Here is a 27,753-nt window from a genome sequence, read left to right on the forward strand (position 1 = left end):
GAAATGGCAACATTACGAGTCACTACTTCCTTGGCTGGTCAAACTGTGCAATATCCAGATTTATGGAGCATACAGATGTGACAGTGCCCTGAAGCTGGACTGGGCAGTGATACAATGAGTGCAGGCAGACACATCATCGAAGTTCCTGTTGACCACATATAGCCACAACAAGAAAGAATCTCCACATTGTGAAGCAAGCAAATCATAGCCCCTTCACATCTGTTCCTGCCATCTGAGAACAAGTAATGGACTCAATGCGACATTCTGTGTCATCCTACACCATTGGCCAGAGACTAGCAACAGGAGGGCTAGGGAATTACTGTTCCCTGCATAGTATCCATTAACACCACAACACAAAAGGCTGTGCCTGGAGTAGTGCCACGATCAAGAAACATGGACCGCTGATGAATGGCATTGCAATGTGTTCAGCGATGAGTCATGGTTTGATAGTGATAGAGCAAAACTATGACAGCACAATGGTACACCATGGATATTGCTGCACCCTTGTGTGTTATCCATCACACAATAGTACCACGACACTATTTTTCAAGAGGACAACACTTTTCCAAAATGGCATGTGCCTCTGTGAATTGCCTGCATGATGTTGTGTTACACCTGTGGCCAGCAAGATCAGCAGATTTGTTGCAGATATAACTCGTGTGGGACCAGTTCAGATGTCAACTCCATATCACTGCCAGTACCCATAATATCAAGGACCAGTTGCAACAGTTATGGGTCAGCTTGCCTCAGGAGAGGATGTAACGGTTTTATTACATCCTTCCCTATCAAATCAGTGTAGGTATCCTAACTAAAGGGGATGCAATATCGTACTGACAAGTGGGCTCATTGTCGTACTGATACAGGGCGTATATGTGGACAAGGGAAAAAAAATTCCTGGATTTCCCAGTTAAAAATACACTTTCTCCCAGACGAAAATACACTATTTCCGTGCTAAATGACAAGATATTCTCCCTCAGAGCTGTAAAACTTATCAATCCTTTGAAGGGTTAAGGTTTCATCCACCAGCTTGAAATTTCCCGCACATTAGTAAACGATCGTGAACAGGGAAAAAAAAATTATATGCAGCCACAAGTATGCTGCACTTTTTCATATTACAAAAGTATAAATTCGAATTCCACCAAACTCGGCAAGTTACTTTCCGAAGCATTGAAATCAAGTTTGCGATGCACGTTCGTAAGTCAATCATAATGCCATGTGATCTCGCCAGCCAATGAAAGCAGGTATTCAGAGCATAGAACATGTGATGTAGTCAGTCAACAGCAACATCACTGTTAAATAGCGTGAACACACGAGTAGGAAAAGTTAATGGTTTAAATTAATATGCAAGTGTGGCTGCAAGGGAAGCTACGCTTTCACATATAATACTGGTCTCTAAGATCAATTAGCCACCACAAAAGTTAAAGTTTCATGTATAAATTTGCCTTTCTCTACAAGTGTTATAATCCAAGAGCATTGGAATTTTGTAAACCATACTAAAATACCCAATTCCGCTTTAAGTGTACATTCGTGTGTCCAGATTCACAATGAAGTAGGTCCCAACCTGAAATTAAGCTTTTCAGTGTGGTTTTCAGGATGTAAATTTTCAATACTGGCCAGCGATGCCATACACTCATTTCATTTCATTGATAGTGCCAGAAGAAGAAAACGTGCACTTGTAATCCAGCAAACAGTTGAAACTAGTCAATAGTGCGGAACGAAACACTTCGTTTCAAATAAATTGACTGCCTCAGCAATGAAATTTCTTTAGCAAACCGATGAAAATAACTTCACCGTTCTGCAAGGCGATTAATGCTTGACTGTTAAAAACCTGGAATTAAAACAAAACCAAGAAACTGAAATGAATAACGTATTTTTGCCTTCCATAATTATGTGATTTATTTTATCTATGAATCTATGAAATCTATGAATTGATGGCTCCCAGCCACAGAAATCCGTTTTGTTTTCATTTGACGTGATATCTGTAAATGAAGAGGAAACAGCAAAATAATTAAATGTAAACACTGTGTCCCAGAAAAATTTTCCGGGTAGCATCTGGCTGCTTGCTACAACCACACTTCCAAGTAGCCAGAGGTGGGAGAATGTACTATTCATACGCGACTGGCATCTTCTCTAACGAAGCTAACGTAAGCAACTGTGACGTCACACTCATCGCGAGCAGTTTGCTGTTATGAAGTATTGCATATCTTTCGTCCTAATGCATTTAACACGTTTTGTTGTTGGCAGACATTTGTGTGTGCAGTTTGTTTTCTTGTAAATAACGCATTTCCTTTGCAACTTAAGTTTTACTTAATTTTTTCTCCCGTTTATGTTTTATTGCTGCAATAGAATTCTGCAGTAGCAAGGTAGAGTAATATTCTTTGTCAGACTATCAGTTGTTAGCAATCAAAATTACAAAAATTTAACTAAAAACTAAAACACTGAAAAATTTCCGGAGTTCTAAAAATTCCCGGGTTTTTCCCAGATCTCCCAGTTGTCCCAGGGCGTATACACCCTGGGATAAGTGGGTTCATACTGCCAAGGTTGTTTTTTTTTGTGTAAATTTTACTTGGCTTTGTAATCACTGAAATAACATTTTTGTTTCCTCCATCCCTTCTGGGTGCTTCAGTGTTTTGCCAGGAGTGTGTACTGTTACTTATCTAATCAGTGGCACAATGTAATTTTCAGCTACATGCATGCTTCCTAATGCTTCGATTTTCACTAATATTAACATATACATATGAAATTAATTTTACATCTCCCCACTTCACTCTGTCAAAGACAGCAGTTCTAATTCAAAACCAGATTCTATTTCGGGGCTTGAAGGCATACACATTCAATTTACCAGCATGGCATTCTTAACACATTTTATTAGCTGATAATTTCATAAACTATGTGATGAAAATTCATTCCCAATGGTAGCATTTGTCAAACAAACATTTCTTAATACAATGTTCATTTGCTTATCAAGGTCTCCAAGTGTAACTCTCATCCAGCATGAATGTCACTGGACTTGTACCCCCACCCCCCATGAAAATTGTTGTTGTTGTTGTGGTCTTCAGTCCTGAGACTGGTTTGATGCAGCTCTCCATGCTTCCCTATCCTGTGCAAGCTTCTTCATCTCCCAGTACCTACTGCATCCTACATCCTTCTGAATCTGCTTAGTGTATTCATCTCTTGGTCTCCCCCTACGATTTTTACCCTCCACGCTGCCCTCCAATACTAAATTGGTGATCCCTTGATGCCTCAGAACATGTCCTACCAACCGATCCCTTCTTCTGGTCAAGTTGTGCCACAAACTTCTCTTCTCCCCAATCCTATTCAATACTTCCTCATTAGTTATGTGATCTACCCATCTAATCTTCAGCATTCTTCTGTAGCACCACATTTCGAAAGCTTCTATTCTCTTCTTGTCCAAACTATTTACCGTCCATGTTTCACTTCCATACGTGGCTACACTCCATACAAATACTTTCAGAAATGACTTCCTGACACTTAAATCTATACTCGATGTTAACAAATTTCTCTTCTTCAGAAACGCTTTTCTTGCCATTGCCAGTCTACATTTTATATCCTCTCTACTTCGACCATCATCAGTTATTTTGCTCCCCAAATAGCAAAACTCCTTTACTACTTTAAGTGTCTCATTTCCTAATCTAATACCCTCAGCATCACCCGACTTAGTTTGACTACATTCCATTATCCTCGTTTTGCTTTTGTTTATGTTCATCTTATATCCTCCCTTCAAGACACCATCCATTCCGTTCAACTGCTCTTCCAAGTCCTTTGCTGTCTCTGACAGAATTACAATGTCATCGGCGAACCTCAAAGTTTTTATTTCCTCTCCATGGATTTTAATACCTACTCCAAATTTTTCTTTTGATTCCTTTACTGCTTGCTCAATATACAGATTGAATAACATCGGGGATAGGCTGCAACCCTGTCTTACTCCCTTCCCAACCACTGCTTCCCTTCCATGTCCCTCGACTCTTATAACTGCCATCTCCTTTCTGTACAAATTGTAAATAGCCTTTCGCTCCCTGTATTTTACCCCTGCCACCTTTAGAATTTTAAAGAGAGTATTCCAGTCAACATTGTCAAAAGCTTTCTCTAAGTCTACAAATGCTAGAAACGTAGGTTTGCCTTTCCTTAATCTTTCTTCTAAGATAAGTCGTAAGGTCAGTATTGCCTCACGTGTTCCAGTATTTCTACGGAATCCAAACTGATCTTCCCCGAGATCGGCTTCTACTAGTTTTTCCATTCGTCTGTGAAGAACTCGTGTTAGTACTTTGCAACTGTGGCTTATTAAACTGATTGTTCGGTAATTTTCACATGAAAATTAACACACACAATCTCAACAAGATATTATGATCTTTTCACTCTCTGCCACAGGCTTCTTAATAATAGCAAGTGATGCTCCACTCATGTGGAAATCCAGTAACAGGCACATATGTACTCTGTAAATACTCAGAATTGAAATAAATTACACAAGGATAGTTATTATGCAACACAAATAGTAAGAATGTACTACAGCTACCTCCTCTAAGAAAAATAGGGACTGTTACTACACTTTAATTCACGAGTTTCATAGTATCTAGACTACTACACATCTTCTTAGTGAGAAAGTAAATGTCTTATATGTATATTACCTTTGTTGATGGATCTGGTTCTTTGCAATATTGCTTAGCTTCTCCATTTGACAACCCTGTAGTGTCACCCATTTTGATCAGTGGTTCTATGGAAAAGAAATGCACAATGAAGAGTGTTGACAAGATACTTTCACCATAAAATTATTATTTACAGACACAAATTTCATTATGAGCAATGCAACTACATAAAACTAATTGAGTATATTATTAATACTTTTTTCCGAAACTGATAATCCAGATTCTGAAGAGCTCAAATCAAAACTGCCCTTTAGGAGAAAATGACTCAAAATAAATGACATAAAGCAGGTGTTAGAATTCATTACAGGATAATATAATAATTATTAATTATAAAGAAAAAAAGAGAGAAGACAATTTGAGCACATTAAATCCAAAAGTGATTTCTGAAGTGTGTCAGCTGGTCAATGATAGCCTGCAAAATTATTTGTGAAATACTCCACAACTTTTTTGTGGTAAATTTGTTGTATAAATATTCTAGGTGTACACACACACACACACGCAACCACAGGCGCGCGCGCGCACACACACACACACACACACACACACACACACACACACACAAGTAACCATTTCTTTTGGTAAAACTATTATTATCTACAAGAAAGAAGTAATCATCAGTGGCATCAGCTCACAGTAGAACAAAGTATTGTATTTTGTTATACACTTGCTAATGCTTTGTGTCTGTATCACCGGTTCAGCATTACGTGATATAAATGCCCATGCACAAATATCACACCACTTTATATTCCATACTCCTTCAAGATCAAATTAAGTTTGTCGCATCAAACAGAATGGGGAGACACAGAGTATCTACCTCTACAATGTGCAAACCACTATGAGGTGCATGGAAGAGGGTGCATCCCACTGCACCGGTTGATTAGGGTTTCTACCCGTTCCATTCGTGTCAGGAGCACGGGAAGAATGACTCTTTGACTGACTGACTGCCTCTGCATGTGTAGTAATTATACTAATCTTATCCTCACTATCCCTATGTGAGCAATACAGAGAGGATGGTAGTATATTCCTAGCATCATCATTTAAAGACGGTTCTTGAAACTTTGTTAACAGACTTTCTCGAGACAGTTTATGTCATCTTCAAGAGTCTTCCAATTCAGGTCATTCAGTATCCATGTGACACTCTCCCATGGATAAAAAAAAAAACCCTGTGACCATTCATGCTGATTTTCCTGTATATGTTCAATATTCCCTGTTAATCCTATTTGGTATGGGTCCCACACACTTAAGCACTATTCTAGAACCAGTCACACAAATGATCTGTTAGCCAATATCTCCTTGATAGACTGATTGCACTTCCCCAGTATTCTACCAATAAACCAAAGACTACCACCTGCTTTACCCATGACTGAGCCTATGCGATCATTCCATTTCATATCCCTACAGCGTAACATCCACGTTTCTGTATGAGCTGGCTGATTGCAACTGTAACTCACTGACATTATAGTCATAGGATACTAGGTACATTTTTTCATTTGTAAAATGCGCAATCTTAGATATCTAAATGTTTAAATTAAGTTGTCAATCTTTGCACCAGTTTGAAAATTTATCATGATCTGACTGAATATTTATGTGGCTTCTTTCAGGTAGTACTTCATTACAGGTAACTGCATCACCTGCTAAAAGTCTGAGGTTACTATTAATATTGACTGCAAGGTCATTAATATACAACATGAACAGCAAGTGTTCAAACACACTTCCGTGGGGCACAAGCAAAGTTATTTCTACATCTGACGATGACTCTCCATCCAAGATAATTTGCTGCATCCTCTCTACCAAAAAGTCCTCAATCCAGACACAAATTTCACTTGATACCCTATATGACTGTACTTTTGACAATAAACACAGCTGTGGTACTGAGTCAAATGCTTTTTTAAAAATCAAGAAATACTGCATCTACCTGACTGCCTTGATCCAAAGCTTTCAGTATCTCATGCGAGAAACATGTGAGGTGGGTGGGTTTCATTTAATCGATGTTCTCAGAATTGATGCTGCTTGGCATGAAGGAGGTCATTTGGTTTGAGATATCTCAATATGTTAGAGCTCTCAGAATATGTTCTAACAAATCAGTGTTAAGTATATTGGATAGTAGTTTTGTGTATCATTTCTACTATCCTTCTTGTAGACGGGTGTGACCTGTGCTTTCTTTCAGGCAAGGCTTCTTGTTCGAGGGATGTACAGTACATTACAGTTAGAAGAGAGGCTGATTTGAGCTGCAAATTCACTACAAGGTCTGTTCAAAAAATTCTGGAACTTTGTCCACAAGATTTTTCTACAACTCCCTATTACTTATTGTACATGGTCTCCTTCTAAATACTCTTCTCCGCAATTGATACACCATTCCCAACGCCACTTCCACTTCCGTAAGCAGTCTCAGTACACCTCTTGCCGGACTGTGTGAAGTGCCATCTGCGAATTTTCTTTTATCTCGTTTATCGTAGCAAATCTTCGTTCTTTCAATGGAGTTTTAAACTTTGGGGGGGGAGGGGGGGGGGGGAGGGGGAAAGACTGCAGGAGCCAGGTCTGGAGAGACGGAGGATGAGGTAGCACAGTGATTTCATTTTTTGTGCAACAGTCACACACCAATAGGGATGAATGTGTGGGTGCATTCTTGTGATGCAAGAGGTGTGAACTGTCTCGCCACTTTTCAGGGCGTTTCCTTCTCACATTTTCTTGCAGGCATCACACCACCTCCTGACAGTACTGTTAATTAACAGTTTATCACAGCAGCACAAATTCATGTTAACTAATCCTGCAAAGGCAAAGAAAATTCTCAGCACAGCTTTGACGTTTAATCTGACCTGGCAAGTTTTCTTTGGACTTTGACAACCTTTCCCAACCCACTGTGAAGATTGAACTAGGTCTCAACATCATCAACCACAGAATCACGTCTCATTGCCAGTTATGATTCTCTTAAGGAACATCTCATTCTCATTTGTGTGATCCAACAGTCTTTCACAGATTGCAAGGCAAAGATCGTTTTTGTCTTGACACATGAACCGTGGGACAAACTTGGCAGCAACACAATGCATTCCAAGATGCTGTGTCACAATTTCATGACATGATCCAACTGAAATGTTACATTCTTCTGCAATCTCTTGGACAGTCAGTGTTCAATTAGCATGCACAAATTCATAGACATTCCTGACATGAGCATCATCAGTAGATGTCGAAGGGCATCCTGAACGAGGGTGATCTTTAACTTCCGTCTGTCCATTCTTAAACCATGTGAACTATTCGTAACACCATGTATGGCTTAAGCACTCATCATTGTAGGCTTCCTGCATCATTTGGTGTGTGTCTCTAAAGGTTTTCTTGAGTTTCAAGCAAAATTTAATGCAGATGCCCTACCTCTCTAAATCTGTCATCTCGAAATTCGAACACTGTGCGACACAACGGCCAACTCAATATACCGCACTGAACAATAAGTAACAGGCATACAACAATGAAATTTTCGACAGTTACACATTAAACACAAGTGTATGCAGGGCTGCCAACCTCACTTTGCTCCAACACACTATTTGTGCAAAATTACGAATGTTCTGGAATTTTTTGAATAAACCTCTTAGCATTCGATAGGGATTCCAATGGGCCCTGGAGCTTCGTTCGATTTTAATGATCTCAGCTGTTTCTCAACACTACTGACACTAATACTTATTTTGGTTATTTCAGGATTAAAAGGTTTTTCCTTTTTAAAGGAACATTTGAAAAGTGTTAAGCATGAAAGGTTTTGCTTTGCTACCCTCAATTTCAATTCGTGCTTCATCTGCTAGGACTGGACATGATCTTCGGTGCCACTAACAGCCTTTACATATGACCAAAATTTCTTCGAGTTTCGTAAAATATCATTTGACAATATTCTGCTACCGTAGTCACTGAAGGCATCATGCATATCTCTCTTGACAGCCAAACACATTTCATTCAGCATCTCTCTATCTACAGCCCTACGATTTGTTTTACAGCTACTATGCAGTAGTTGAAAGAGGAAGGTAAGGAGGGGTGATACAATGGAAGAATTGTAGAGGGAGAGAAATGGGGCAGAGGGGAAGAAAATTGTGTGATATTTTATTTTTGAGTGTTATAGATATCTGGTTTTAAATATGAGAAACTGCTGAGAATATGTAAGCTCTTATGGTTCAAAAGGATAATGGTGAAGATTTATTCATAGGCAGGGGCCTATACAGTTATTAACACAAAGGCTTTTGGGGTATACAAAAGCCGTTTGCAAATAACATCAAAGCAAGCAAGACTGGAAATAGAAATTGGTTACCTGATTCCCAATACTGCAAGTACTGGCAAGAGCTATTTATATTCTCCTGAATGACTATCAATAAAAGTCCTGACAATTTTGCCAGTCTCATGTCAATGACAGAAGTATTTTTCCCAAGGAGATAGTGATGTGCATTGCTCGAGGAATGTCAGAGTATCATCAACTGACTGACAACTCACAAGTGCATCACAGAACAAGTTTTAGATCCAACTGATGGCATAAAGATGGCAGTGGATTTACTTAAAGGTAAAGTATGTACCATCAGTAGGTATGATATTACAAATATGAAAGACATTCAATTATTAAAAAGACAAATGATGCAGAAATGAAACAGTCTATACAAGGTGATCTATACTTCCAAGGCTTTAGGTTGGCATAACTCAGGATGAATTGAGAATAGGTGATGGATAAAAACTGTTTTGTTTATAACATCAGTGTTGCATTTAAAGATGGCATGCCCACTGGAATTTTCGATGTTCGTTGAATAACCTTCAGTGACCCATTTTTTATTTTCTGCAGGTGAAAAGTAATAAACCTGTTAAAATCTTTCCTCAAATGACTTATTTGTAGTGACTGTTATATGAAGTTTTTATTAGTGGGTAGAACAGATAAAAAACAATCAGAGTTCAAAACCAGTCGGCCCTCTGTGACTGATGAGCAATGTCCTGGCTGGCCAGTTGAAGTGTCAACTCTTTCACATGAAACCCACTTTGATGACATTATTCGTGAAGACCAACATTTTACAGTTGAACACACAGTAAAAAACAGCTGCAGTAAGTGTTGACAAAGTTCATAATGTTATCAGTAACAAGCTAAAGTACAGCAAAACAAGTCACAAGGAAACAAGACTCAAAGTGTGTACAGACTTGAAAGAACGCTATGAAAGGGGAGGTGATCCTTTTCTAAATAAGATTTTAATGTGTGATGAAACTTGGGTTCATCATTTTGAACCTGAGTCCTAAAGACAAAGCATGAAAAGGAAATACATCAGCTCACATGTCTGAAAGAAATTCAGAACGCAAGCATGTGCAGGACAAGTCACGTTGACCATCTTTTGGGATGTCCCAAGGTCTCCTCTTTTGTGGTTTCCCGAGTAACCAGTGTAAAATAAACAGTGCCAACTACTCAGGCAAGCTGATGGACAAAGTAAAGCCAGCAAAGAGAGAAAAACAATGTGGATCTCAAAGAAAAGGTGAGATATTTGCTACATAACAATGCTGACCCAAAAAACACTGAAAAAAGGGGGTTTGGAGATACTGTTTTATTCTTCTTGCAGTCATGATTTGGCACCCTCTGATTTTTATTTGTTTGATCAAGTTGAGTGTGCATTATGTGGAAAAATGTTCAGCAACAATGAGGTTGTCACAGAATCTGTGGGAAAGTGCCTGAAACCCATGGACAAAGACTTCATCATTGGAAAAAAATGTAATATTATTGGTGGGGATTATGTTGAGAAGTAGTAAAACTTTCATTGTGTAAAAATACACTGTTTTTTTCCTACGTAAATTTATCTCTTTAATTATTGAATGTCCCTTGTATAAACCAAATATACAAACAAACTAGATGCTTCACATTGCACACTAATCAACTGCGATGGACCTTGGCTCTACAGCCACACTATTACCTAACTGGCATAAGGTTTGAGCTGTATACCCTTTGGCACTGTATTGACAACACACTGGTCCACCACAGCCCACTTCACAAGCAGTTATATTATTTGTGAGAAACAACACTGCAGCTTTTAAGACCTGTATGACAGCCACTGTGAATGAATATGAGTACTACCGACAAAAACACTGACGAAGTTTTTTTGTCATAGACTGAAAGACAGGCTGGTGAGATTAAGCAAGAAGTGCTAGGGAACGTACATGTGACACTACTTTGGATGACAGATGCACTCATTGCAGCAATGACATTTCATGCAACAATTTCAGTTTTCAAATCCAATACACCCCTCTTTCCTTTTACCACTGACAGGACTCACTGCTTGATTTACGTTACTATTTTTGGTGGCCAGCTTATATCACACTTTGTTCAGATGTGTCATCACTGCAATGAATTCCCCCACAAAGTTTGTAAGATATGTACGCATTTTCTGGGTTCCTGTACGTTGTGGATTTTTCTTGTGTTACCAACGGTGCAATGCTCCATCAACATCTAAACATTAATGACCTACAGTGACAAGTGTCACTGCAAGAACAGCTTAAAATACAAAAGCAGTCACTTTAAAATCAATTCTGATGCAGCAGTAACTCTTTGTTAGAGACCACGTGACCAGCTCATTACCAAAGTAGTGCAAAACCAATATCGCAAAGAAGCATCGTAGTAAACAAATTTTTATCAATAAAAATTATTAATATCAGGAATCAATACATCTAAGTTAAACACATGGCTTACGAACTTGAAATCATTCTTTACAAATGAAAAGTAGTCTGTGACATCAGTGTTGCAGTAGTTGTTTTTGGGGAGTACAGGCACTCAATGGCAAGGTTATCAGTGCCCTTACAAATATTAAATGAAATGAATATGGGTACAAGGGCTAAAAACAATCACTCGCGATAACACCCAGTAAAACGAAGCAGAAATTGTGAAAGGTGTTACACCTGGGATGAAAACAGAAGTAAAACAACAGAGGAACTAAAACAACGGCACAAGGATATGTGATGGGCCCCTTTTTCTTTTTCTTTCTTTTTAAAACTAACCACATCCATTTTAATATCACTTAAAATAAAGGGCAGATCTGCCGACAAATCTGCGGCTGCCCTCTGGTCGACAACTCTGTCTAGTAAAATGTGGTGCACAGTGACCTGCACACCACAAACACCACAAATTGGAGAGTCCTCACACCAGAGCAAGAAGCCATGCATCTTGAGCACTGTAGTCTACAAGTAGACAATTAAGGAGGATCTCATCCCATCTTCGTGGCTGAAAGGAGGTATATCACAGCCACACAGTGGGCTTTACTACTCGCAGCTTATTATCTGTCACTTCTGGCCACTCGTTCTCCTACTGACACATGACTCTGTACCTCAACACTATACAAGGTAGTGCCACACTGAAATAACTGAGGATCATGACACGCCTTCTTGGTTGCTACATCCACCTTTTCCTTCTTCACAATACCCTTATGCCCTGCACCAACCAGAAAGACACCACCTTCCCCAGTTGTTATAACTGAAGGAGGACATCTAGGATATTCTGGACTACCTTATCTGAAATAGTTGTAGAGAGTGAAGGGCACTCAAAGAATTGAAAGAGACTACGAATTTAGCACTCAAAGCACATCTCATATCTGGTAAAGTGCCCGCAATGCTAAAGTGTATACAAGATCACATATAATTCCACATCGAGGACAGTAAAGTCTCAAGGCAATAGGACCAGGAGGACACAGTCAGGTAAAACAGCAGAGCAGCCAACGGAGTCCCCCTGTTTCAACTCATTGGTAAAGGCAGCTGCATAGTTGTGGTGCTCATTAAAATGTTATGAACTAATGTACACTCCTGGAAATTGAAATAAGAACACCGTGAATTCATTGTCCCAGGAAGGGGAAACTTTATTGACACATTACTGGGGTCAAATACATCACATGATCACACTGACAGAACCACAGGCACATAGACACAGGCAACAGAGCATGCACAATGTCGGCACTAGTACAGTGTATATCCACCTTTCGCAGCAATGCAGGCTGCTATTCTCCCATGGAGACGATCGTAGAGATGCTGGATGTAGTCCTGTGGAACGGCTTGCCATGCCATTTCCACCTGGCGCTTCAGTTGGACCAGCGTTAGTGCTGGACGTGCAGACCGCGTGAGACGACACTTCATCCAGTCCCAAACATGCTCAATGGGGGACAGATCCGGAGATCTTGCTGGCCAGGGTAGTTGACTTACACCTTCTAGAGCACGTTGGGTGGCACGGGATACATGCGGACGTGCATTGTCCTGTTGGAACAGCAAGTTCCCTTGCCGGTCTAGGAATGGTAGAACGATGGGTTCGATGACGGTTTGGATGTACCGTGCACTATTCAGTGTCCCCTCGACGATCACCAGTGGTGTACGGCCAGTGTAGGAGATCGCTCCCCACATCATGATGCCGGGTGTTGGCCCTGTGTGCCTCGGTCGTATGCAGTCCTGATTGTGGCGCTCACCTGCACGGCGCCAAACACGCATACGACCATCATTGGCACCAAGGCAGAAGCGACTCTCATCGCTGAAGACGACACGTCTCCATTCGTCCCTCCATTCACGCCTGTCGCGACACCACTGGAGGCGGGCTGCACGATGTTGGGGCGTGAGCGGAAGACGGCCTAACGGTGTGCGGGACTGTAGCCCAGCTTCATGGAGACAGTTGCGAATGGTCCTCGCCGATACCCCAGTAGCAACAGTGTCCCTAATTTGCTGGGAAGTGGCGGTGCGGTCCCCTACGGCACTGCGTAGGATCCTACGGTCTTGGCGTGCATCCGTGCGTCGCTGCGGTCCGGTCCCAGGTCGACGGGCACGTGCACCTTCCGCTGACCACTGGCGACAACATCGATGTACTGTGGAGACCTCACGCCCCACGTGTTGAGCAATTCGGCGGTACGTCCACCCGGCCTCCCGCATGCCCACTATATGCCCTTGCTCAAAGTCCGTCAACTGCACATACGGTTCACGTCCACGCTGTCGCGGCATGCTACCAGTGTTAAAGACTGCGATGGAGCTCCGTATGCCACGGCAAACTGGCTGACACTGACGGCGGCGGTGCACAAATGCTGTGCAGCTAGCGCCATTCGACGGCCAACACCGCGGTTCCTGGTGTGTCCGCTGTGCCGTGCGTGTGATCATTGCTTGTACAGCCCTCTCGCAGTGTCCGGAGCAAGTATGGTGGGTGTCAATGTGTTCTTTTTTCCATTTCCAGGAGTGTATTAAAAACATATGTAGGCGTGCAACATCATCTGTAGTGCACTAAATCTACAATTACTGTGGGCCATGCAGTAACCGTAGTGGTAGCTAATTAAAACCCTGGATTTAGGGTTTTACATGCATCACAACAAGTGACTCCAGCACACACTGCATGCAGATCCCAAATGGCACTGTTGCTAGTGGATGATTGGAGAAAAGGTGTTCCAGAGGTGGATGGGCAACAGTATGGTGTGCAGTGATGTCGGAGTTGTAAGGCACTTACAAGTTTGATGCAGCATGAGGAGCTACTGTTGGTTGGTGAATAGTGATTCCCCAGCCTCAGCAAAGAGTCTGGGTATTTGTGTGTGTGTGTGTGTGTGTGTGTGTGTGTGTGTGTGTGTGTGTGTGTGTGAATGCACAAAAGCCCTAAAAACTGGAGCAGACACACCCTGTCTGCTCCCCAAGTCCTGTGGCCAAGGCACTTTACAATATTCAGTGTCTTCTGGGTTCTCGTTTTCAGGTCTCTCGGGTGTGGTCACCATGACAGTTTGGAATCAAAAATAAGGGCCAGAAACCTCACTGAGTCTTTAAAATGTAGAATGGGATTCATCATATACAAGTCACATACATTAAAAATATGACGAGATCAATTAAAAAGAACACATACACACATTTATCTGCAGAAAGCTAAAAAATCTTGTTAGCAGCCCACCTCTTTAACCACCACACTGTAAGCTGCAACTGGCGAGACATTGCAACACTGGAGGAGGAACAGAAAACTGCAAAATTGTCCACAAATAAGGAGCACTATACAGGACTCCTTACCGCAGATGTGATGCTGTTTATGGCTACGGCAAAGAGTGTAAAACTTGAAACACTGCCCCGAGAGACAGCATTCTCCTGCTCTCCAAGAGTGTGTCATCAACACAGGACCTAAAAAAATCGCCTAGATACAAAAGATTCCCCCCCCCCCCCCCCCCCATGAACCACGGACCTTGGCGTTGGTGGGGAGGCTTGCGTGCCTCAACGATACAGATAGCCGTACCGTAGGTGCAACCACATGGGAGGGGTGCCTGTTGAGAGGCCAGACAAACGTGTGTTTCCTGAAGAGGAGCAGCAGCCTTTTCAGTAGTTGCACGGGCAACAGTATGGATGATTGACTGATCTGGCCTTGTAACACTAACCAAAATAGCCTTGCTGTTCTAGTACTGCAAACGGCTGAAAGCAAGGAAAAACTACAGTCGTAATTTTTCCCGAGGGCATGCAGCTTTACTGTATGATTAAATGATGATGGCGTCCTCTTGGGTAAAATATTCCGGAGGTAAAACAGTCCCCCATTCGGATCTCCGGGCGGGGACTACTCAGGAGGACGTTGTTATCAGGAGAAAGAAAACTGGCGTTCTATGGATCGGAGCGTGGAATGTCAGATCCCTTAATCGGCCAGGTAGGTTAGAAAATTTAAAAAGGGAAATCGATAGGTTAAAGTTAGATATAGTGGGAATTAGTGAAGTTCGGTGGCAGGAGGAACAAGACTTTTGGTCAGGTGAATACAGGGTTATAAATACAAAATCATACAGGGGTAATGCAGGAGTAGGTTTAATAATGAATAAAAAAATAGGAGTATGGGTAAGCTACTACAAACAGCATAGTGAACGCATTATTATGGCCAAGATAGACACAAAGCCCACGCCTACTAAAGTAGTACAAGTTTATATGCCAACTAGCTCTGCAGATGATGAAGAAATTGATGAAATGTATGAGGGGAGAAAAGAAATTATTCAAATAGTGAAGGGAGACGAAAATTTAATAGTCATGGGTGACTGGAATTCGAGTGTAGGAAAAGGGAGAGAAGGAAACGTAGTAGGTGAATATGGATTGGGGCTAAGAAATGAAAGAGGAAGCCGTCTGGTAGAATTTTCCACAGAGCATAACTTAATCACAGCTGACACTTGGTTCAAGAATCATAAAAGAAGGCTGTATACATGGAAGAATCCTGGAGATACAAGAAGGTATCAGATAGATTATATAATAGTAAGACAGAGATTTAGGAACCAGGTTTTAAATTGTAAGACATTTCCAGGGGCAGATATGGACTCTGATCACAATCTATTGGTTATGAACTGTAGATCAAAACTGAAGAAACTGCAAAAAGGTGGGAATTTAAAGAGATGGGATCTGGATAAACTGAAAGAACCAGAGGTTGTACAGAGTTTCAGGGAGAGCATAAGGGAACAACCGACAAGAATGGGGGAAAGAAATACGGTAGAAGAAGAATGGGTAACTTTGAGGGATGAAATAGTGAAGGCAGCAGAGGATCAAATACGTAAAAAGACGAGGGCTAGTAGAAACCCTTGGGTAACGGAAGAAATATTGAATTTAATTAATGAAAGGAGAAAATATAAAAATGCAGTAAATGAAGCAGGCAAAAAGGAATACAGACATCTAAAAAATGAGATCGACAGGAAGTGCAGAATGGCTAAGCAGGGATGGCTAGAGGACAAATGTAAGGATGTAGAGGTTTATCTCACTAGGGGTAAGATAGATACTGCGTATAGGAAAATTAAAGAGACCTTTGGAGAAAGGAGAACCACTTGCATGAATATCAAGAGCTTTGATGGAAACCCAGTTCTAAGCAAAGAAGGGAAAGCAGAAAGGTGGAAGGAGTATATAGAGGGTCTATACAAGGGCGATGTACTTGAGGACAATATTATGGAAATGGAAGAAGATGTAGATGAAGATTAAATGGGAGATATGATACTGCGTGAAGAGTTTGACAGAGCACTGAAAGACCTGAGTCGAAACAAGGCTCCTGGAGTAGACAACATTCCATTAGAACTACTGACAGCCTTGGGAGAGCCAGTCCTGACAAAATTCTACCATCTGGTGAGTAAGATGTATGAGACAGGTGAAATACCCTCAGACTTCAAGAAGAATATAATTATTCCAACCCCAAAGAAAGCAGGTGTTGACAGATGTGAAAATTACCGAACTATCAGTTTAATAAGTCACAGCTGCAAAATACTAACGCGAATTCTTTACAGACGAATGGAAAAACTGATAGAAGCCGACCTTGGGGAAGGTCAGTTTGGATTCCGTAGAAATGTTGGAACACGTGAGGCAATACTGACCCTACAACTTATCTTAGAAGAGAGATTAAGGAAAGGCAAACCTGCATTTCTAGCATATGTAGACTTAGAGAAAGCTTTTGACAATCTTGATTGGATTACTCTCTTTCAAATTCTGAAGGTGGCAGGGGTAAAATACAGGGAGCGAAAGGCTATTTACAATTTGTACAGAAAGCAGATGGCAGTTATAAGAGTCGAGGGGCATGAAAGGGAAGCAGTGGTTGGGAAGGGAGTGAGACAGGGTTGTTGCCTATCCCCGATTTTATTCAATCTGTATATTGAGCAAGCAATAAAGGAAACAAAAGAAAAGTTCGGGGTAGGAATTAAAATCCATGGAGAAGAAATAAATACTTTGAGGTTCGCCAATGACATTGTAATTCTGTCAGAGACAGCAAAGGACTTGGAAGAGCAGTTGAACGGAATGGACAGTGTCTTGAAAGGAGGATATAAGATGAACATCAACAAAAGCAAAACGAGGATAATGGAATGTAGTCGAATTAAGTCGGGTGATGCTGAGGGAATTAGATTAGGAAATGAGACACTTAATGCAGTAAAGGAGTTTTGCTATTTGGGGAGGAAAATAACTGATGATGGTCGAAGTAGAGAGGATATAAAAAGTAGACTGGCAATGGCAAGGAAAGCGTTTCTGAAGAAGAAAAATTTGTTAACATCGAGTGTAGATTTAAGTGTCAGGAAGTCGTTTCTGAAAGTATTTGTATGGAGTATAGCCATGTATGGAAGTGAAACATGGATGATAAATAGTTTAGACAAGAAGAGAATAGAAGCTTTCGAAATGTGGTGCTACAGAAGAATGCTGAAGATTAGATGGGTAGACCACATAACTAATGAGGAGGTCTTGAATAGAATTGGGGAGAAGAGGAGCTTGTGGCACAACTTGACCAGAAGAAGGGATCGGTTGGTAGGACATGTTCTGAGACATCGAGGGATCACCAATTTAGTATTGGAGGGCAGCGTGGAGGGTAAAAATCGTAGAGGGAGACCAAGAGATGAATACACTAAGCAGATTCAGAAGGATGTAAAGCTGCAGTAGGTACTGGGAGATAAAGAAGCTTGTACAGGATAGAGTAGCACGGAGAGCTGCATCAAACCAGTCTCAGGACTGAAGACCACAACACACAACAAAAGATCTAAAGAAAATGGGGAGGTGGCTACCAAAGCCCTGTTGATGGATTTGCATGAGAATATTGTGACTTAAATTAGAATCAAATGCCTAAATTAGAATCAAAGAATGTACCAAGACAGTGGTGCTTATATAGGAAAACCTGCTGAATAGCTGTTTCTAGTAGAGTCATGCTGTAGACATTGGACGGAAATCTCTCAAATCCACACCGAGAGCAGCTAAGGAATTGCCTGGTCTCAACAAACCAGATCAGACAATGATTAACCATTCACTCCAGGGTCTTTCCTAAACAGCTTGTTAAGGCAATATTCCTGTAGCTACTAGGACATGTATTGTCCTTTACTGCTTTGAGGAGAGATATTAAAACTGCCTCCTTCCATGAGCTGGAAAACTGACCTGTCTGCCACATCATATAAAAGCATTTGAGGAGGATATCACTTGACACTGCTGACAAGTGTCACAGCATGCCATGCTCGATTTGGTCGTGACCAGGTGCAATGTCAGGCAGTGCTGATTCTAGTTCCTGTGTGGAGGAAGGCCAGTTGTAAGAATCATAACTGTGGGATCTGAAGTACAGTTTGCCCCACCCTGCAGTCACATGGTAAGTGGCAAAACCCCACACCCTGGCTGACATTGGCCCACTGCAAAATGCTGTTCCACTGTCTGAGCAATGTCTATGAGCATTGTTTAGAGACACCCGTATTTTCAGCACTGCTGCTATTGGTAAACAACTGTGTTTACTGAAAATCCTCCTGGTGGCTTCCCGTACTTTTGAAGAACAAGTGGAACGGTTGATAGAGTCCAGGAACACTAGCCATGACCTTTCCTCTCTCCCCTTAAGGAAGCATCGAACCTTGGCTTTCACGACTCAACAGGCTGTGAGGTAGTCTGCTCTTGGGTGGTATTTAAAGCATTGGAGAGCTGCACACCTGTACTGGATTGCTGAGGAGCACTCACCAGTCCACCAATGTACAGGCTGCCTCCTAATGTGACCTGAAGACTTTGGGATGGATAAGTCAGCAGCATGATGGACCACTTGTGTGATGTGGTCCATCCATTCCTGGATGCAGTCGTGGTACTCAGCTGGTTGAACAGTGTCCAGTGAGCCATGCTGAGCAGTGTCCAGTTAGGCATGCTGACCATCTATTTCTATAGCTTCTATTCAAGTAATCCTCCATCAATTAGGTGTATCCACAGTGGGAACAGGTCACTGGAATGGAGGTCATCGATTGCTTTCCACTGTGCCAAGTCTGCAAGGGCTGGAGAGCAGCAAGAGAGGTTGATGGCTGAAGATGATCCATGGCTTCACAGAAATGAACGAGACCTCCTGTGTTGAGGATGGACAGCTCCTGAGACATCATGAGATTCTCCAAGACTCGACCCCTGGGGCAAGTATTGTTTGAGGTCCATAACATTACCGGTGCTGAAATCAACCAGAAGGAGAAATGGGCGGGGGAGATGTTCAACAAGGCCTGCGAGAGCCTCTGAGTCTCTTGCATCCTGCAAAGATAAGTACAGGGAGCAGATAGTGATCATCTTATCCGCATGAACGGCAATAGCTACTGCTGAGTGGTGTATGTTATTGACAAAACACAGCAGCCCATCCCTTGGCTCTTTCCTCAGTCATGTCAAGTTTTGACAGAGGTTACAGCCCCATAGGATAGAAGCATCAGCGGCTTTAAAATTTGTTTCCTGTAAGCACAAGCAAGTGTCAGTAGTTTCAGTTACTTCACATGAGCCCTGAACCCATTTATGTTGTACGGTAGTATGGGAGCCACTTATCATGGGGGTTGCACTTTCACCCCGTCTTTCTGCCAGGATGGGTAGTCCGCAATGGGTGGAGGTCCAGCCTTGATGCAAGATGGTTGCCCTGGGATGACTTCACATTCCACTGGCTCCAAAGTAGAAGCAACAGTACCATCATGTTGAATGATATCAACATAGTCTGATGGTCTACCGCTTGTTTTTGACTGCAGTCGAAGCTTCCCATATGCTTTTGTGGCCTGGAAGGGCTTTGTAGGAACTACCACAACAGCAATAGAGGCAGTGCACGACTTTTTACCAGACTCTGCTTTTGGAGGTACCGGGAACTTCACAATGGTGACAACTGTAGTTTATATGACTTTCTCGGAGGGGGATGGGGACTATGGACTCTGAATCAACTGCGGCTTGAAAAGTGCACTCATAAATACAGGTACTAGTGCTGACACTAGCAACCTCCATTTGCGTAGAAGCATTGGCTATTAAAATAGGCTTTTTAAGGGCCGAAGCAAGACATGTAGTTAATGTGAGAGGCTGCATGGCCTTATAGACCTTCTTGACCTCACCATACAGGATGCTTTTTGATGTTTTAATATAAACATAATAAAAGAAGAAAAATCAGAGCTCACATGGAAAGATGAGGATGTTCATTTTTTCTGCGCACTGTTCAGCAGTAGAATAATAGAGAATTATTTTGACGGGGATTCGATGAACCCTCTGCTGGGCACTTAAGTGTTATTTTCAGAGTATCGATGTAGACGTCCTGCATTTTTCTTTCTTCACGGGAGACACTACAGTCCCTATTCCAGACAGGGTGATCCCCACAGTAATTTACACAGTTTGGAGGGCAGGAGCAATCAGTTTGTCACGGGTGGCCTTGTCACGTTTGCCCCGTGTAGCTACACCCGTACATCCTAAGGTGGTGTGCCCAAAACGCTAGCATTTAAAACAGCACATTGGGTTGAGGATACAGTGTCACATGCTTAGGCGAAGGAAACCGGCCTTGATGTACTCCAGTAGTTTTGTGCTACTGAAGGTAAGGATGAAAGAGTCAGATTTTACTAGATCCCCATTCACCCTTCTCAATATATATTGCACTCTGACAATCCCTTCTTGAGCCCAGTCATCTTGCAATTCTTTGTTGGGAATGGCGACCAGATTCAGAACACCTTCACTGTAGTTCAAGGTGATGTGCAGCTCTGTTCTATGGCATATTCTTCAAGGCATTTAGCTTTCCAGAGGTTTGTTGCTTGTTGGGAACTAGCAGTTTCAAATAACAGTGTTCCATTATGCAATCATGTGACTGATATCAGTGTATCTGCAATTTCCTCTAAACCTTCTAGAATACAAAAAGATGGAACCTTCTCAAAGCTGTCCTCTTTCCGTTTCACAATGAAAAACACTTTCTGACCAGCAGCATGTGTTCTGTTGTTATTCAATGAAGAGTTCTGCATAATCCGAATCTGGAGGACCTATTACACGAGCCCTCTTCTTACACAGGGAGTTTGTACCTACCAGCGGCCCATCCATTTCGCTGGAAGGGAGAAGAGGATATATTTTGAGGGTTTCATCTTGGTCCCACGAGCAGCTACGGAAATAAAAGTCCACTGAGACAGAGGTGTTTACCAACCTCGTGATCCTGGCAGTCAAAATGAGATCCCTGTTTCCTGTGACACACAACACTCTGCCGCGGCACCGGACAGTGGTCACTGAAGTATGCCCAGAGCTTATGGTGACAGAGGACTGGCAGCACTTACAAGTCCCCAACTAAGGAACACTGGGGTTGCCAAGTCCATACCAAGTAAATGAATGCAGCGCCCCTGAGGGCCAGTGACAGCAGGAAAGATAAGTAGAAGTACTGAAAATTACTACAAGATGGGAAACAATTTTAAAGTGAAAAGGGAAGGAAAAAAATTATACACCTTTTACACATTGCAGTTCCTTACCTGCAATGCATTTACTATTTTCCACTTGCCGCTAGATGCAATCACACTAGGGTTTTTCATAAATTATAACCGAGACATCACAAATGCTGCTGTTACTTATGAAAGTTACAAAAGTTGCTACCGCTTAGAAATGCTAGTAAAACTCGTGCATAATAATAATTCGTTACTTGTGATATTTTAACCCTTTGCTTACCAGAAAATCTGTACAACATTGCCTACCATTAGGGCCTCTCAGGCCCGTGTTGTTTCAATTGACACTATTTTGATTACTTATGATGTGAATGACTTACGAGGTATACTTTTAAAATAATTTTATTTATTTAAAGTTTAAATCTTAAAAAACACCATTTCTATACTCTTACTGGTGGCTTTTATTCTTATTGAAATTTTGTACAGGGTCTACAGCCAATAGTAGAATGTTCCGAGCATACAGGTTTTGTGCACTTGTAGCATGTAATTTGACTTTTTCTTTCTTCTCTACGTAATATGCACAGCTCCTTTTCTTAGCTGGTGGTTTCGCTGCTCTTCCTGGATCTGGTGCTATTAATGAATTCATTGACTCCTTTAGCCCTGCCAGTTGCTTTCCCAAATTGATGGTGAAAGTCCAAAATCTCTCTCTTTTTTTTTCCAGCATAACCCAAATTATGTATGCATTCATTACGCTTACATTGATCATGTTGAAGAAAACCACCAATGGCCAATGCCTTGTTTTTTCTCTTCACACTAGCATTGCATCTTTTGGTCCATGGTGTCTACACCGCCCTTTGTGGCATCGCATGTCATTATAACTTCAGGCTTCTTTACCTGTAATGATGACACCATTGCTTGGTATTGAAAAGAGCTAAGGGTGGTAACAATTTTGTTTTTCTTGGGAACATAAGAGACTATCCTCACATCTGGTTGAAAACCAAATAATGTAGAGTATACTCCATGTCTTTTAGGTATACTAAAATCAGCAGGAAATTCACCTTTTTTTTCTTTTTTTTTTTTCCAGATGGTACCAACTAGTGTCAAATCTTTTGACAACAAATAATGAGCCAAGTCGAGAAATTTAAAAAAAAATTATCACAGGTGATACTACATCCAGACTTATCACGTTCAATCACCAGGGTTTTCACACCATTCTCTCCAAGTAGTACGGCTCTGGTTTCTTCCTCCTTCCCCAAATACACTTTTATCTTCCAGCAGTAGCTCATTGCACTGACACAAACTGACCAAAACTTTATTCTGTATCTAACAAATTTTGATGGGATGTATGGCTGAAATGGACAAAACCTCAAAGTGTGACCAGTTGTCCATCCATGGTCAAGCACCATCCTGGAATCTAGGCATCCCTAAGATTAATTTCCCACATCTCAAAAACTTCTCTGATTGCTTCCAATTTGTCACTTGACTTGTGTTCACACTGGGCTGCTACACTGTAAAAGCGCAACACCTTCAGAATAGCAGGGAAGCAGCTGCGAGACAAATTAACTGAGCACTGGTCGGCCATTCTCAACACTCCAAAGCTTACTGATATCTTTATTTCTTGACTAATAAACTCTAGTCAGGATCAGAACACCAAGAAACTTTTTCACATCATGCATATCTACATCCACCCAGTCCTCTTATGCGATTTCACCTTCCTTGTTCGTCCACATACACACTTTTTCAATGAGGGGTACAAGAAAGGAAACATAAAACAAGAGTCTTCATTATAACACTTCCTAATCAAATAACTTGTAGGTCCATGATCTTTCAATACATCCATTTTTCTTTGTCTACCAAAAATTCCAGCTTGATCATCTGTAGTCCATATTTCATTCCCAATATGAGAAAACAATAAGTCACACTCAACAGAATTTGCACTAAATTGTTCTTCTCCACCTTTGTAAAGGGATTACTCATGATCATCATCTTCATATAGTTATGAGTTTTCAGCGACACCAACCTCATTATCATCATCACTGGAAGATTCACATTCACCAGGTGGATTTTCAAATCAGAAGGCTGCACCAACAATTCCCTTACCTCCTCGTCTGATAGTCATCTTTTCTGTAACATTTTAGTTTCTACAACACACAAATGTTATGAAACAATGTACCAAAATAAACATGTGCTTACCACAAGGACTGTTGGACACTGAACGAATAAAAGAGCAAGTTAACAATGTCAAATGACATAACAGATGCTGTGTAGTCAGACATTTGACTGTTGAAAAGTTGCTTCTAACTGCACAGGCCTGTGAGGTCTGTATGGGAGGAAACATGCACCAACACTTTAACACAAAGCCATACGTTAAATTTTATTTTTATAATTTTTTCCAAAATTATGACTAACTTGACAAATTAGGAAGTCATAAAATTTCACTGAAATAAAATGAATAGTTGTTAATAGGTAAGATCCTCTGAGGCCCAATGGTAGGTAAAGAGTTAATAGAAGAAAAAAAAATTGGTACAGCATGTCAAATACCCAGCTTCTATATTTGGATCAGAATAACACAGTTATAGAAGCTAGTTGTTTAGAAGATAACTACCATAGCAAAAACAAATCAGAAAGTGAGCTAGGCCATGCCTTCTGTTGTGATCATCGTCACATCACTCTGCTACACCAGTTGTAGACTATGCCTGCAGCTGGGAGTAACGTAACAAGTGTGACCCGTTTTTATTGTTTGAACTGGGTGTTTTATATGAAAGTGTCCTAAACTAGTTGTGAAAAAAGAGGATAAAACTGATAACAGTAGCACCATCCCACTAAGTGAACCCAAAAGTGAATAGTGACTGGCACTTGTGACTTTCCTCCAGTTTAAATACAATGTTTATGACACTTTCGAGAAGTGAATAATCCAAAAATAAAAAATACCAATCATGATTATGACAATCTCAAATTACACACAAGTTTATTATGCGGAACGAACAGAATGATGGTTCATGTTTATGGTTAGTGAGATAGAAGTGGCTGCAAATGTGTTACCTAAGGGAGGCTATTATAATCAAACGGTATTTACAGAAATTTAGTACAAACTGTAATAACCGAATATGAAATAAAAGCAGGCTGTGAAATGGTAGCTTCACATGGGGGTAAAACAATTTTCATTGAATTTTTTAATATGTATTTCTTGTGGCTCTTTCATTTAGAAAAATGACAGCATTTGATCTATTTGGCATCATTCTTACATGCACAAAAGATGATTGGTACCACATAAGAACACTTTTTAACTAATTCACATCTGACAGAAGATACCTATTGTCTGCATATGACATTCAGACACCTTAGGCATCTCTAAACATCAATGAGGAAAATAAGACAATTTTTGTGGTGGTCAATTCATATTTCAAAGACAAGTTGAAACATTTAGTTCTGTGAAGGTGGCAGTTTGAGTGTCAATACACAGATCTCATCCAGAAAAAAAAAAAAAGTTGCTAGCCTACAGGTTGATGGGAATATTAAGCTTCAGCAATGCTTGTTACTGCAGTACTTCCAACACTTTTTGACACTATGTGATAGTAACAATAACAGCCATCTGTGAAGAAACTGACTAATCACAGTAAGTTCAAAGCTAAGTAGTTGTGTAAGTAAGTACGCATTTATTTAAAAACACCACCACGGAGGACGAATGCTTCAACGAATACTGTAACACAGTTCTGCAACCATGACCACCTCCACAATGATAACAAAATGTGGTCACACGTTAAGGTTATCACTGGAAAGAGATACATAATTTGTGTGTCGACTGAACATAAATTGTAACTGAAGACAAAAATATGGAATTTCCTATGCTGAAATCTGTGCTCAAATATTATTTGATAAAGGAAAATCCATGCAGACTGCCACATTTAATTGTCATGTCATGCAATTCTGTAAAAAGGCCAGTAGTAATGGGCCACAGGTTAAAGTTTACCTGTTGCATTACCCTATAATAGTGACTTGGTTCAAGCATAATGCTGTACGTTAAGCAAATGACTTTCTCCATGACAATAGACACAGATTCTAAATCAGCTGAATACAGAAAGCCCAACTTGAAAGATATCTTTAAAGTCATACACTAAACAAATATACCTATTACAATTCTAGCTGTTTCCTGGCATTTGAAATATTTAAATTTTGCACAGTCCAAGGTGCTGCAGAGCACCTGTCAGCTCACCCACGGAAGGCACAGCTGGTATTGGCTACTTGCCATGTAGCCATATTGCAAGAGCTCTGTGCACGCACAAACAACTTCGCCACCCGTGCCTGCGGGGGCGAGACCAGGGCTTTACTGCCGCATATAAGACTATCTGTCCACAAAGGCATCAGCTGTTTGCCCAGCCCTGCCTACTGTTACCCACTGATCCCACAGATGCTCAAACTTCAGCTGGAACAGCTTAAGCGGGTATTAAGCCCGTATTACACAATGCGCCTAAACTGTAGACCTATGCACCAGCACTCCAAGCATGTGTATCTGTAACTGCAGGCTGGTTCACATAGACCTATTACACCATCCACGCGGGATATACCTGGCGTGCATGCGCAGTAGACAGTGATAACGCATGAAATGCAAACGGAACTGTCTGATCTCTCTAAAGTCGTTTGTTCTACCACACGAAACACAAGGGGAACCGTTCTGATTATTTGTGTGACTCAAAGTTCCCATTTCATAAGACAATGTTTATCATTATTTACTAAGTAATTGTTATTCTCTGATGTAGGTTACTACTGTCCTGAATTACAGACTCCACAGTTAGTTTTATATTACAACGCTTGGTTACACAGGAAAATGTATTTATACAACCTTCTGCACATGAAGGGCCTACTTTTTTTGGAGCTATTGCCCTGGTAAGGACAGTAAATCTTTGGATTACGACAGAATGACGACAAAAACAAAAAGCCAGATGTTGATTTCAATCCTGGCTGAAAAGAAGGGACAAAGACGGGGGATTATATTCACTGCTTACGAAAGAACTGGGACTCAAAGATCCGCACGAATTTCGGAACTTTGTGAGGAGGGTGGACATGGTCTGTTTCGAGAAGCTGCTGTCTATGACGGAAGATGGAAATAGCATGTGTGACACAGTCACAAGGGAGGCTGTCTCATATTCTTGAAAGTAAGAAATAAATCATAAGTTCACACATTTTGTGATTATACCACAATCACGAATAAAATACCGATAAATGTCCGGTTACATTGCAGGCAGGATGTAACATTACGTTTCCTGGTGACTGGGCAATCTTTTAAGTCTATATATACATGCTACTCAGAGTTTTGCAGTCCTCTTCTGTCACACTGGGCCAAACTGCAAGGACTTTCTCCCTTTTACTGCTAGTTTCTCTTTTCAGGCTTGCTGAAATCAAGCAAGAGATGCAATCAAATCAAACAAAAATTTTCATAAACTAAGGCATTATGATACAAATCAAAAATCACTGTATACTGTTATATGCACATTCCTCAGAAAAAAAATTATTTCCGACTACCTTATTACGATATAGTGGGTCATACACGCAACATTCCTCACTGTATGCCTGATATAAGACTTTTAACACCTCTTGGCTCCATTTCATTTCTAGAATATGAATCTATCAACAGAAAAAAATCCTTTCACGAACAGCTGATATAAAAGAGTCTACTGCAAAAAAAGAAGGTTTCTTCTCTGCATCTATGAAACATGCTTGCTGAGGGGGTGGGGGGTGTGGAGGGGGGAGGGTGGAGGGGGGGGGGGAAGAATAAAATAACATATATATGTGCAGAAGAACCCCAACACGAAAATCTGGTAAGACACTAGATGCCTAACAATAGCCGAACAACAAGCAGAAAGCACTGTGGTACACCCTTCTGTGCATGCGCGAGTTATTGCTGCCTACTGCGCACGTAAATACTGATGGCAATTTAGAACTGCTCTCTATTCTGGTGCACGGATAATGTGTCTGCTAATTTTCGTAGTTTCACCCATTCTACCGCTAGACAGCTGTCGCACAAGACCAGTACCATTCGC

The 27,753-nt window shown here is 41.1% G+C and overlaps 1 protein-coding gene across 7 annotated transcripts in view; it reads right to left on the minus strand.

Moving 5' to 3' along the window:
- Positions 1 to 27,753, minus strand: part of LOC126162221 (lactoylglutathione lyase) — a 125,315-nt gene that overhangs the window by 76,139 nt on the left and 21,423 nt on the right. For 6 of the 7 annotated variants that reach the window (XM_049918573.1, XM_049918569.1, XM_049918575.1 and 3 more), the window contains one exon: positions 4,647 to 4,732. In XM_049918573.1, the coding sequence (XP_049774530.1) occupies positions 4,647 to 4,718 (72 nt within the window). In that variant the 5' untranslated portion in view covers positions 4,719 to 4,732. Of the gene's footprint in view, positions 1 to 4,646; positions 4,733 to 23,908; positions 24,069 to 27,753 lie in introns of those variants that run through there. The other variant, XM_049918568.1, reaches the window with a different exon arrangement.

This window comes from Schistocerca cancellata, chromosome 2, assembly GCF_023864275.1.
Source record: "Schistocerca cancellata isolate TAMUIC-IGC-003103 chromosome 2, iqSchCanc2.1, whole genome shotgun sequence".
NCBI classification, from domain to species: Eukaryota; Metazoa; Arthropoda; class Insecta; order Orthoptera; family Acrididae; genus Schistocerca; species Schistocerca cancellata.